General features: G+C 40.5%; 1 protein-coding gene and 1 pseudogene across 1 annotated transcript in view; one reads left to right on the forward strand and one right to left on the reverse strand.

Moving 5' to 3' along the window:
- Nucleotides 1-308: 308 nt before the first annotated feature.
- Nucleotides 309-14,599, reverse strand: part of SGCB (sarcoglycan beta) — a 30,620-nt gene continuing 16,329 nt past the window's right edge. Inside the window, exons 3-6 of the mRNA XM_088475258.1 lie at nucleotides 13,830-14,015; nucleotides 12,282-12,473; nucleotides 8,335-8,466; nucleotides 309-3,287 (exon numbers count right to left, since the gene is read on the reverse strand). Coding sequence (XP_088331384.1) covers nucleotides 3,087-3,287; nucleotides 8,335-8,466; nucleotides 12,282-12,473; nucleotides 13,830-14,015 — 711 coding nt within the window. The 3' untranslated portion in view covers nucleotides 309-3,086. The remainder of the gene's footprint in view (nucleotides 3,288-8,334; nucleotides 8,467-12,281; nucleotides 12,474-13,829; nucleotides 14,016-14,599) is intronic.
- On the forward strand, nucleotides 7,407-7,523 carry LOC148521364 (5S ribosomal RNA; annotated as a pseudogene).

Consider the following 14,599-nt stretch of genomic DNA (forward strand, 5'->3'; position numbering starts at 1 on the left):
ATATGAGATATGGTAAGAACTTACCTTTGTTATCTCTATTTCTACGAAGTCCGTGGGGTTCCACAGGACTCCCGCCCTGTCGCACCTGTGCTGCAGATGGGCTTTACTCTGGTCACCGGTTTTTCCGTCTCCCTCTGGTGAGAATGTGATTCTTGTGTGTGTCCAGATCTTTTTTCTCTCTCTTCCTTCTCCTCCTCCGGCCTATGGCTTGGTCTGTAACTGAGATGCTTTGGCTTGGGGGCGGGGTATAGGAGGGGGACCCTAGTGCATCCTGGGAGGCTGAAAACTTAACTCTATGGTGCCCGATGCCTGACATCATCACCTATACCCAAGGTATCCTGTGGAACCCTATGGACTTCGTAGAAATAGAGATAACAAAGGTAAGTTCTTACCATATCTCATATTTTTTCCCTACATGGACAGCTAGCAGACCAGTAACCTAAAAACATTTTGTGTTGAGCACTATACTCCATATGAACTCAATACGAGTAGTCTAAGGGAGCTTCTGGGACAACTAGACTACAAAAGATGAAGACATGTTGGCAATTCAGTAGATAATTGACTTGTGCAGACTGGCAATAACCAATAATATTAATTGGCGATACGTAATAATAATTATAATAAAAAAACTTTTTAAATTATGTTAACACAAGTAAAAACCAAACAATACAAACACAAAAGAAAACAACCTGATATATGTATGCCATACCTGTGCAGCACAGTCATTTCAAACTCTTCTATACAAAGACTATGTCCAATTTATATCGGGACCAGAAACAGGATGTAGGTAGCTCCATAATTCCGACCGCCGGCATCCCGAAGTATCAGGGCGAGGGTTAGGCACTAGTGGGAGGGTTAGGGGTAAGGGTTAGGATACTTACCTAATGGTGTCTGGATTCTGACTGTTGGGATGCCGCTGTCAGGATTCTGACCAGCGGCATACCGACCGCCGGAAATCTCATACCCAACCCCCAGAAACTAATGTAAGCCACACAAATACAGCAAATTAGGATATGGCTGTGCTATAGTAAATGCCACCCATGACACAAAAATGTTTGTTGTTCTAGTTAAAATAACTCTCCAAATCTATACGTGTAACTGAGTTTATGCAGATTAATGCATACTGAATGTGAACTAATCAAATTAAAACTCATGTTCGTCTAGATATAAAAGTCTCAAATAGGAAAGGCCCCAGCTGTTCTGCTGACTAGTTTTCCTTATGTTATGTCCTTCACAACACTGCTCCCAGTAACTAAACACCTAGTGCTATTGATGCCTGTACCTTGCTTCCCTATACATCAGTGGTCTCCAACCGGTAGCTCGCAGTCTTAATTTTGGTGGCTCACCTAGCTGCAGTACTGCCGAGTACAGTGACCTCTGATGTGTGCTCCTCCATGGTATCGATGCCATGGGTGGAGCCACAGGGAAGCACATCAGGTGATTTCCGCAGCCTCCCCAGCAATCACCTGAAGTGCTTCCCCGTGGTTCCTCCCATAGCGTCTATGCTACGGTGGAGCTAGTGACTCCAGCCCAGCCCTGCCGGAAAATCACACAGCAGCCCTGCCTATATCTTTTGCTCCTCTACTGCACGTACCTCCTTGGAGCCGGTAATTAACAGCAAAATGTGTCTGTGCTTACATTTTATTTACAAACTACAAGAATATCCTGTAATAATGATATTTTATGAAATATTTTTGTTTTTTCATTAAATTACCTTCAATTGTTTGGTTATTAGCCAGATTTTTTTTTTATACAATTTTAGTAGCTCTTCAAGAGGTTTAATTTTTCTAAAGTAGCTCACACCTCAATTAACGTTGGAGACCACTGTTATAGATCATGCAGTCCACTCTACCACTATAATCTCCCAATCCCGTAGTCTAGGAGAGCAATCATACAACGGGAGTCAGCAAAAACCGGGTCACTGTTCTACTCTATGACTGCACCTTTGTGGAGCCTAAGATAGGTGGTAATGTAATGGTGCTAACATAGGTGATGGCACTAACATAGGTGGTAGTGTGATGGCACTAACATAGGTGGTAATGCGATGGTACTAACATAGGTGGTAATGTGATGGCACTAACATAGGTGGTATTGTGATGGCACTAACATAGGTGGTATTGTGATGGCACTAACTTAGGCAGCCTAGGTGGTAATGTGACGGTACCAGCCTAGGTGGTAATGAGCTGGCACTAACCTTACCAACCTAGGGCAGGATTCAATTACCGGTGATATTATCGCACTTGCGATAATTTATCGGTGATCTTTCATTGAAAAATGGAGAAAACTTTTCTCCATTTTGAGAAATGGGGAAAAATGTGCAAAATCCCTATTTTTGAGTAAAAGTGTGGGGATTTCTTTCAGAACCCTTTGGACAGCCCCCCTAATGATACTTTAGCAAAAAACAAGTTAGAAAGTTGCGTACTTTGGTGAAAAACGACCGCTGAAATTTCAGCCAATTTTTATTTATTTTTTCCTTGAAAAATGCTTTTCACGTATTGGGTCTGGTATTTCGGAAGGCCGTAAGGATGCGTTGTTTTATTGATCGCACGTGTCTGGCGCAGGTAGTGTTCTAAAACCGCGAAAAAAAAATCACTTGCGCCAGCCACGTGCGATGTTTAAAGCACTTGACGCATCCTTATGGCCCTCCGAAATACCAGACCCAATACATTAAACGCATTTTTCACTATTTATGTTTTTCCCCACATTTTTACCCCAAAATAGTTTTTTTTTTATTTATTTCTGTTGCCTGCCCTAGGCAGGAGAAAAGTTTTCTCTACTTTTTAGGAAAAAATCTGTTGTTTTTTCGCTGTCGTTGGCGAAATCTGCCGATTAGTTCAGTCGATTTCGCCAATGACGGCGAAATCGGCTGATTTCGCCTCTAATTGAATTCCCTCCCTAGGTGGCAACGTGACGGTACCGACCTGGGTGGTAATGCGATGGTACCAACATAGGTAGTAATGTGACGTTACCCATGTAATAAGTTAATATTGTGAAAATTGGCTGCAAAGCATTATCTCAAACTACAGACACACAAAAGGAAAAACATAAATAGTGATGATAGTAAAATACTGCTTAGTATTGTATGCTTAAAATATTGCTCCACAAGGGTTGACTGAGGTTTGGCAACCCATATTTCGACTCTCCACCAGTACCCTAAACAAAGTTCCGTCTGCACACATGCACAGCTTGTAACGCTCCGTCCCATCATCGTACATTAGCTCCCCTGTAGCAGTAGGTAGTCGGGAAGGGGTGACCATCACGCTGCCATTCAGGATTATACTGTTCTCCTAATGAGAGAAACACATTAGATGTTTAGGACTTAGGTAGTTTGACTTACGATTATGGTTACAAAAATGAGACAATACATGTATGCGCACACTCTATTTGTTACTGGATACTATGCACACATGACAATGTATGCACTAGGCCTGGCCTCACACCGCGAATGTGGCACTAGAGTGTGCATGCATAATAGCAATAGAAAATGCTAATTTTTTTCTCTATACTAAACGCAATGTCTGGTGACATACAATGACCAGGCTGGTGGGGTTATGCCTCTATAGAAGTTTAAAATCATGTGCATTATTTATAAAGTTGTGGGAAAATATATGTACCTAACGCATTCTTCACTTCTCGACCAGAAGGATACGTACAAGATGAATACATTCTAAAATGGTACTTCAAATAAATGAAATATACCTCATCCACACACCAATATTTTTGAGAATGCTGCCTATTTATCCTACAAGGATCAGAGTGCCTCATACATCAACAATGTGATTATCTAAGAAATCAATAGGCAGAATACTTATTAATATTGTGTCAGCCTATAAAATGGCTGCTTACGCCCTGTAATATCAATATCTGCAGATACAGTACATGCCTGTGGTATAGTATATGCATAAGAGCAAGATACAGTAAGATAGAGAAATATAATACAAAAGGGAAAAAAATAAGGCAAAATATTACACCAGGAAATAAAATCTCTGAAACTCAGGAAAGTCTGTAGTGAATGAATGTCAGGGAAATATTCAAAATATTTGCAAACCATTTTGGTGCATGATCCACGGTTGTCAACAAATATATAATGTACTGTAAAAAATGATATTAAATGTAATCATATACAATTAGGCATTCCTTGTTAGATACATACATGTATGAATAACCCAACAGTCACAAACATTATAAAGTTCAGTCTCGAGAAAGAAGACCTATTGGATTAGGTGTAGCAAGTATGTTACCTTAATGAGCGCACATACTGTAATTCACCGTTAGGAAAGTAACCATCAAAGAAAATATTCCAGTACCTTCAGGACACGCACTGGTGTTGTAACAATCCCTCAACCTTGCAGGTGGCTAAAGTAAGGTGAATGTGTGACTGCCTCTTATGCTAAGAAAACAGAAATTTAACTACACCTGGGATCGGGATCCTGGAGTTTGGCCTAAATTTGCTGAATTTGAATCCCGTGATTGGAGCTTCCAATACCGGGATTTTGGGGCTAATTATTACATTTAGTATTTTTTTTAATGTCGGGAAGCGCTGGGCACCTGCAGCACTCGATCAGACGCTGCCCAGGCTGTGTGCAGTGTGACGTCAGGGCCGCACTGTGCATCCCCATGCCGGCCTTTCCCTTCAGCCACGCCCGACCCTTTGTCCAACTCAATCCTGGGCATCCCAGGAATCCTAACATTGAACGTTTTTCAATCCGAGATTAAAAAAACGACCTGGGATTGGCCTCCCTACCATTAATCATGAGACTGCTGACGCTGGAGGATTATGTTTGTTGCTTGACCTTCGACTGGGCACAAAAAAATTTACGCTGCTTAATGTTTTCACCCTAATGGGCCCAACTATGACTTTTTCTCATCTCTTTCCCAACTGCTGTAGCAACCTGACACTCCAAACTTGATTTTGGGGGTTGACCTTAACACTGTTGATGACCACTGGTTTGATAAACCTTTTTCCTCAGTGTCCAGGTCTTTCTCTCACTGGTGTAATACTAAATTGCTCAAAACAGCTCACTCGCTTTCAGACCCATGGCACCTCCATAATCCCTGTGACAAAACGTACACTTTTCATGCACATCGATCATTTTCACGAAAAGATTATCTTCTAGTTGAAATTGCATTTTTTCTTGTGTAATTTCCGACATCACTTCACGACACTGTAATTTCTGACCATGCCCCGTCTCCTTGATCTTGCAATTGCTGGTTCCACATTCTAATTTCTTTTGTTGCCGTTTTCCGCCATACTTAGCTCATTCAGTAGATTTTAAACGCTTTTTGAGGATTACAGAGGGTGTTCCGTCATGCAAACTATGTAGCTGCACCAACGGATGCCAATTGTATACGGCATTCCGGCAGTTATTGGATAATTTTTCTTGCCCAACTTCAACTGGATTATACTGAAAAATAATTTTTCCGTTGGGGTGGAGACCAGGGAGGAAACTTATGGCCAACTTGCAGCGCAAGAAACACAGTATCCGAACTACACGTGACCGACCACAGGTGTGACCCATTCTACTACAGTAAATCAGCAAATTGTTTCTGAATTTATAAATACTACGACTCATTATACACTGCGACACCCCCCTACCCATCACTACATGCTTCCCTGCTACATGCTGCATAGTTACCTAAGCTCTCCCCATTTCTCAATTCAGGCATTACAGAGACTGAAGTCGATGGAGTCATAGGTTTGCTTCATAACAAATCTCTGTGGCCGGACGGCTATAGCGCTGAGTTCCAAAAACTTCAATGCCCTCATAATGTTCCCTTTCTCACCACACTTTTTCATAGACTGCATACAGAGTGCCCTCCCTATCCTCAAATCAATCATGCACACACCATTCTTATTCCAAAGCCAGACTAGCCTGTTGGCCTAGCCTTTTCTTAATGTCCAATCACATACTTAATCAAGACTTTCAGCAAAGATTCTGGCTAATAGACTGCAATGTGGTTTGCCTTCCCTGTTAACCTCCCATCAATTGGGTTTTACTCATAATTGCTATACAGTGAAAGAGATTTAAACTGCAATAGGCAACGCAGAAAAGGCTATTGGCAAAGTCTCTTGGGCACATATGCAGCAGATATTTGAGCACAGGGCGTTTGGTCAGGAACTTTGCACATTTCATTCAATATCTAAAACTTCTCCGGTGACAACCTTACTCATTAATAATTCCCGTGCCTCACCGCTTTAATGACCCGTGGCACAAGGCAGGGCTGTCTGCTTTCCTCAATTTAGCTCTTGATCCTTTAATCTGTATCCTTCAATCCAGCCCTGACTTTAAAAGGCAGTAGCATTGCTCCACATGCAGCGAAACTCATAGAAATTGCAGGCGACCTTTTGCTTTTTGTATCCAATCCTCGTCAATCCCTTCCTTTTATATTCAATACCGTTTCCCAATTTGGTCTAGTCTCTGGTTTTACGGTTAACTGGGACAAACCGATTGTGATGCAGCTTCATGCAGATACCAAGCCACGCTGGCATGTTTGTCCTCCACTGACTTGGGCTTCTGCTTCTTTAAAATACCTAGGTGTCCAGATCCCGAAAAATATTCACAGACTTTATTCTCTCAACAGTCACCCACTGCTTACATTCGCCCTAGTGGCATATTCTTCCTGTTATTTATATGGGTAGGGCTAATTTAATTAAGATGATATTTTTCCCTAAATTATTATATCAGCTTTAGGTTTCTCCACTCATACTCACACCTCGGAATGGGAGACTGCTCAATCAAGAGTTTTGGATATTAATCTGGCAAAACAAAACACCCCGCATAGCCTTATTTAAACTCCAGCAGTTTACGGAAGATGGAAAAAACTCCAATCTCCGGCTGTATAACTTTTCCAGTAGTCTGAGGTACATTAGTCACATTCTGCTCAAGAGGTCTTTCCTTCCCACTATGACTTTAGTCTTCTTTCTCCATTCCCTGTGATCTTCCAGTGGAAGTCCAGAATAACGCCTTACTGATGTCTTCTTGGCCTATGTGGGAACATATTATAAAACTAGTCTCTTAATAGTCGACAAAACTTTATTTCTTCCATTCCTTTACAACCCTGCAGTTCATGATGGAGAGGCTGCTTACCCGTTCACTAGGTGGGCTGCTCACCGTCTCACCCATATATGGCAAATTGGAGACACTACCACTTGCAAACCCCTGACTGATCTTTCTATATGGCTCTCCATGTATATATGTTAAATATATGCTTGCCTTGTTATGAAACTAATAGGCTGTATTAGCATATATTAACACTATGTGACATATTATGCAGATTTAAGATATTAATAGAGTCTGCTTGTGCATTCTTTATTTTGATTATGATTATTTTCCAACAAATGGACTTTTTAATATAACTAGTCCTACATATATATTGACTCAGAAGTGTGTAATTTTTCCCATATTATCTACAGCCATACATTACTTGATTGCCCAATCTCGTCTGATCTTGGAAGCTAAATTGTAATTGGCCTGATCAGTACTTGGAAGGTGACTTCCAGGGAAGACCAGGTGCTGTAGAAAAATATAAAATTGGGATTGTCCTTTCCACTTGGTCAGACAATATATTTTTAATCTAGTGAATTGTATTACTTATTCAATATACCCAATATGGGACTGTGCACATATTAATATATTTCGCTTTCAGAAGTCTTTGCAATTGATATTTTTAATACACATGATTGATACTATTAAAAGCTATGTTTTAATTATACTAACTATAAATTGAAGAGTGCCCCAGACCATAGCCCTACTTTTCTCTCCATTTTCCTTGTACAGAATGTGATTCGTGCCAGAAATGTGGTGAGGTCAGCATGAGGCGTCTCTCTCTATCATTGTTTGTGGGACGGCCTGTCAATGTAATATTTTTGGCGTTAGGTACATATGTTCACACACACCCATTTGGTGCAATATACCCCTCTGTCCCAGGAGAGTGCAATCCTGGGGGTCTTTGCCCCTTTGCTTAGGTTTTGTAAGGGACTAGAATATTAATGGAAGATCCTCCAATGGTTTTGTCTGGCCTGTCTTAGAGGACTTTAAATACTTCTATAAGTATGATTGTCACTGTATGGATATGCAGCCAAGTCCAGGATACTATAGAACTTCCTTTTGATCTGCTATTTGTTTTTGGTTTTACTATTGGTCTGTGACAACTATTAAACCAAACTGTAATAAATCACTATTTTTAAATATTACAGCTTAGTCTGTTGCTCGTACCATATACCATATGTACGTATTTCTCCGTATATGGTATTTTTATTTTGAACTCTTCTATTCCAATAAAGAAAAAGTGGATGAAAACATTCCCAAAAAATGATTCTACTAATCTACTCACTGCTTTCAAAACAATGTTTCCACCTGTTCGAAAATCTATTGTCTTCCCCATGATATAAACGCCCTCATTTCCACGTACAGTGATATGCCCATCAACATTTATTTTCAGATCACTGCTTGCACTGCTAGTAATCTGGAAAGAGATACAACATAAGCATAATGTAATAATAATACGATACAACATAAGCATAATGTAATAATAATACATAACACAATATCATTCTCTCTTGTCTCCTACCAATAGAAATGGTTCCTCCTCCTGTAGTATGGTTGCCCCCCTCCCTACAATATTATGGGGTCTATTTACTAAACAGTGTTAGGAGACAGAGTGAAAAGTGATAAGGTGCCAGCCAATCAGCTCCCAACTGTCATTTTTCAAACACAGCCTGTGAAATGACAGTTGGGAGCTGATTGGCTGGCACCTTATCACTTTTCACTCTGTCTCCTAACACTGCTTAGTAAATAGACCCCTATACCTGTTACATATAAATTAGAATTAATTACTAGTAAAGAATGTTGACAGCTATTTTGTGTGGGTAAAATTCTGTATAATAACTACAACCTGGGGAACTTTTTTGGCCCCAAGAATATTTAGCAGAATGTTAATTATGAAGACTATGGGCCATATTCAATTAGGGAGCGAAGAGTCTGTGCTGGACTTTTCACTCCACATCGGAGCTTTTCTGGGGATAAAGTATCGGCGCGTGCCCACTTTATCCCCGTATTCAATTTAAAAGGAGCGAAAACGGGACCCGGCGAAATTGTATCTACGAAATTAAAAACGGGAATTTTCGGGAAATGTGCTGGGACCCCCCTAAAGATGTTCAAACATGGGGGATCACTATAGGTACCACCATTTTTGCCTGCTGAAGGAAGTCAGGGTTTGTAATAGCCGCGGCAGGTGCATATTTGCGGCTATGAAGCAGTGGTGAAGAATAGCACTTAGATTATTTTTTTGGAAAAATAACTATTCCTATCAAATTTGGGGTACATGAAAATGGGGGTAAGCATATTTTTAAGTCCCTAAAGTGCATTTTGAAAATTCTTCAATAATGCACCTGCCGCTACCACCCGCATTCTTTTAAACACCTGCCGCATACTTGGGAACCTCCCCTTAATTAATTTTGTTATTTAAAAACGTGTTCCCCATTTTTTTATTTTTTTTTAACCCCAAAATTAAAATTATTTTTTTGGGGTGACTATTTTTTTTTTAAACTTTTTTTGACATAGTTCATTTTTAGGGGCTATTTCCAGGGGTGCAGGCTATTTTTTTGTAAGTCTGCACCCCTAAACCCCAATTCTGCACTTTTTTTCGCCACCTATTTCAGTGGTGAAAAGTTATCCCCGTTTTTTTTCAAAGACTTTTCGAACCTGCGAAAAGTCTTTGAAATTGAATACGGGGATAATTGAAATAGGCAAAAATGACGTCATCAGCGATAAATTATCGCCGATTCCGACATTTCGCTCCAAATTGAATATGGCCCTATGTGTGGCTAGGAACTAAAACCTGACCATCTTTTTACATCAGGGGAGCCAGGAGTTATGCAGATGTATTTGCTATCATCTTATTTTAAATTTGTGCTGGCAGTTCTGGTTAGGTGCTGTTCCCATAGGAATTTTAAATTGCAATGCTGTAATACAGTGCAGTGTTTGCTTTAGGGTAAGTATCCCCTGCTTATGAGATACTTTCTTTTAACACATGTAAAAATATATATAAACTGTATATGCATTTAGATCACTGTATAATTAAAGCTGCATTAGATACACATCAAAGACACTGAAAAAGAAATGACATACCACAACGTAATTCGCTTGATAGAATGAGGTTTATTTTCATATCCTTTTGAATGCACTAAACACCCATTAAGGTTGCATGTTATAAACAGAATATTAATGCTGGTAGGTATGTAGCATTAACATGCAACGCTTGTTATAGTGTGTGGTTAAAAATTCTCAAATTAATTGGGTGTATCAATGCTTGGGATTATTTGTTTCCTGTTTGATGGCATGTATATAAAGTAATATTTTAGGTGGATACACACTACCATTCAAAAGTTTGGGGTCACCCAGTCAATTTTGTGTTTTACATGAAAACTGACTTTTATTTATCAAATGAGTTGCAAAATGAATAGAACATATAGTCAAGACATTGGCAAGGTTAGAAATAATGATTTTTATTTGAAATAATAATTTTGTACTTCAAACTTTGCTTTCGTCAAAGAATGCTCCTTTTGCAGAAATTACAGCATTGCAGACCTTTGGCATTCTAGCTGTTAATTTGTTGAGGTAATCTGAAGAAATTTCACCCCATGCTTCCTGAAGCACCTCCCACAAGTTGGATTGGCTTGATGGGCACTTCTTGCGTGTACCATACGGTCAAGCTGTTCCCACAACAGCTCAATGGGGTGGAGATCTGGTGACTGCGCTCGCCACTCCATTACAGACAGAATACCAGCTGCCTGCTTCTTCCCTAAATAGTTATTGCATAATTTGGAGGTGTGCTTTGGATCATTGTCCTGTTGGAGGAGGAAATTGGCTCCAATCAAGCACTGTCCACAGGGTATGGCATGGCGTTGCAAAATGGAGTGATAGCCTTCCTTATTCAAAATCCCTTTTACCTTGTACAAATCTCCCACTTTACCAGCATCCCCAGACCATCACATTACCTCCACCATGCTTGACAGATGGCGTCAGGCACTCTTCCAGCATCTTTTCACTTGTTCTGCATCTCACAAAGGTTCTTGTGTGATCCAAACACCTCAAACTTCGATTCGTCTGTCCAGAACACTTTTTTCCAATCTTCCTCTGTCCAATGTCTGTGTTCTTTTGCCCATATTAATCTTTTTCTTTTATTGGCCAGTCTCAGATATGGCTTTTTCTTTGCCAATCTGCCTAGAAGGCCAGCATCCCAGAGTCGCCTCTTCACTGTAGACTTTGACACTGGCGTTTTGCGGATACCATTTAATGAAGCTGCCAGTTGAGTACTTGTGAGGCATCTATTTCTCAAACTAGAGACTCTAATGTCTTGCACAGTTGTGCACCGGGGCCTCCCACTTCTCTTTCTACTCTGGTTAGAGCCTGTTGGTGCTGTTCTCTGAAGGGAGTAGTAAACACCGTTGCAGGAAATGTTCAGTTTCTTGGCAATTTCTCGCATGGAATAGCTTTCATTTCTAAGAACAAGAATAGACAGTCGAGTTTCACATGAAAGTTCTCTTTTTCTGGCCATTTGGAGAGTATAATCGAACCCACAAATGTGATTCTCCAGATACTCAACTAGCTCAAAGGAAAGCCAGTTTTATAGCTTCTCTAACGAGCAAACCTGTTTTCAGCTGTGCTAACATAATTGCACAAGGGTTTTCCAGGGTTTTGTAATTATCCATTAGTCTTCTAACGCACTTAGCAAACACAATGTACCATTAGAACACTGGAGTCATGGTTGCTGGAAACGGGCCTCTATACACCTATGTAGATATTCCTTTAAAAACCAGACGTTTGCAGCTAGTATAGTCATTTACCACATTAACAATGTATAGAGTGTATTTCTAATTTAAGGTTATCTTCATTGAAAAAAACAGTGCTTTTCTTTCAAAAATAAAGACATTTCTAAGTGACCCCAAACTTTTGAACGGTAGTGTAGTTTCCATGTTTGGCAAATATGTGCTTTTTTTAATGTTTGTCCTGGGGTGTGTGGTGGTGGGCAGGGAGTTTGTGGCAGGGGTCACATAACAGATCCCTCCATGAATATCCTTAACCTATTACAGCTGAAGACAGTCAATCAGTGTTCTCACATAGGTGTACATTTTTGGTAGTTTCCATAATGAAATCTTAGTAAGTATGCAGTACTTCTATAACTAATTTAGGAGGTTTTCAAAGCCAGTGCTCATCCAGCTACAAAATCATTGGCATTCATTTCACATACTTTGCAAGGAGAAAGAATATTTATTTTACCCTCTCTGTAGATGCTTTCTGTACATTCAAGGTTTTCACTCCTTTTGGCAGATGAAATTCATGATTCTCATAATCTGTGCTGAATAAGGTGTTCTGTGTGCGGGGGTCCACAAATTCCATTCCGATGTCACTGGTGATGGAGGTCTTATTCTTGTCCACCCTAAGTACCGTGGTACCTTGCTGTAGAATCACCTGCAAACACAAGACATCTAACTTCAAATAACCAACTTTCAACCTTTCTGGGATAACTCACATCAATGAATCAACGTGTGTGCATCAGTATAATTATACTGTAGATGGTTATGTCCACCATCATTAGTATCAGATGTTTGCTGAAAGGGAGAGGTTTCTCATCGTAAAAAACTGATTAAAGACTGCTTACAATAGTGTGTCAGTGTCCCTTTAAGTTTGGTATGTGAAATAGGTTGAGAATATGATAATACACAGGTTCTCAAACTCGGTCCTCAGACCCCAAACAGTACGTGTTTTCCAGGTCTCCTCAGAGAATCACAAGTGAAATCATTAGCTTCACCTGTGGATATTTTAAAATGTGTCAGTGAGTAATGACTACACCTGTGCTCCTGCTGGGTGACCTGCAAAATGTGACCTGTGTGGGGTCCTGAGGACCAAGTTTGAGAACCACTGGGATAATGCATCATCAGGAGCTACAATTAATTTTGCTACCTAAACTTAAATCCATGTGAATTGTTGGGCAATGTGTGAACGATATGGGCTCCAGTACTACAAGAATGGTACAGATTACCTCTAAAGAACTCTGGGCCTGATTCAGAAGTGCATGCTAGTGCATTGCTGAACGCAGAATCCCGATGTTCGGGAATCTGCGCAGGCGCCAGACCCATTCTGCGTATGTGTAGAACGGGTCTGTGAGGCCGCACGCAAACTGGCAGCAGACTGTAGACTATTGACAGTGTGCTGCTGTTTGTGGGCGGGGAGGGGGCAGCGATGCCCTCCGTTTCCTGAAACAGAAGCGTGTTGCCGCCGTTGTGGGGGAAGGAAGAAGCCAGGATCTCTGTCGGCTGACAGAGATTTCCTGGCCTCTTCCCCTAAACTGTGACGGACGGTTTCGGGACCCTATGGGTCACCGCAGCCGGGCCGATGGTAAGTAGATTAACCAATGCATGCGTTGGACAACGCATCTTGGTTAAGTAATGCATAGGAGGTGTGATGCCTCCTGTGCATTACCATATCTGCAATGATCGCAATTGCAAAGCTGCCTGCGTGCATACATCATATATCTATAGCCTGCGTGCATACATCATATATCTATAGCCTGCGTGCATACATCATATATCTATAGCCTGCATGCATACATCATATATCTATAGCCTGCGTGCATACATCATATATCTATAGCCTGCGTGCAGCTTTGCAATTACATCCCTTACAGAATCAGGTCACCTGTCTTTAGTTTGCAGTGTCTCAGTTATGTAAAAGACTGGTGGATGTACTGTAATTCTACTGTCTCTTTTCTAGAAATATTATCATTCAGTAGGAAGTAAATACATTGATTGAGCTCAGCTAACTTACAGGTTGGTTGTTGCCCGTGATCACCAGATCTTCATTGCGTCGTCCTCCTACGGTGCTCTTGTATAAGGGATGTATTACACCCATGTCAGACGTTTGTTTAAATCGGAGCAAGCCACTGTCGTGAAACTCCATGCTTTCACAGCCACTAGGACCAATGCGAATTACAACCCATATAACCAGTGTGATCTAGGGGGAAACAGGACAGGCTTGTTATCCTTATGGCAAACTTTGCAAATGAACTGTACTGAGCTATATCCAGTGAAGAGAAGCAGTTGAACTATAAAGACTATTACTTCCAAAAGTTTCATATACATCCAATTATCATATACAGAGTACTCAGATTGTGTATAATGGCTTCTAAGTTACATATTTCTATATGTTCACAGTGATCCTTTCTAGGTCATATTACAGTGCTGTGTACATCATCGTAGGGGAACTAACATGTTCCAGCCAAAGAACACACACATATACCATTAGTAGTCACTGGCATATCTGAAATCTACCCAATCAATCTGATAGTATTTTGATTGTTCAGAAATCCTGTTAAGGGAAGGCAGGTGTATGGAAATGTTACATCAGTTTGTTAAAATAAAAATAATTGTACAACATGGTTTAAACAAATGTAGCCTAATATCAATGTTGTCATGTATTGTTTATGCACCTTCAATGGAGTTTGCTCTGATTCATTTCTTGAATGTCTTGTTTTTAAGAACCAGAAGTGGGGGAAGGGGAGGCCTTAATAACTATGTGAAAGACAGCTGACAATGTGC

This window comes from Taudactylus pleione, unplaced genomic scaffold (genome assembly GCF_031769625.1).
Source record: "Taudactylus pleione unplaced genomic scaffold, aTauple2 ptg000169l, whole genome shotgun sequence".
NCBI lineage: Eukaryota > Metazoa > Chordata > Amphibia > Anura > Myobatrachidae > Taudactylus > Taudactylus pleione.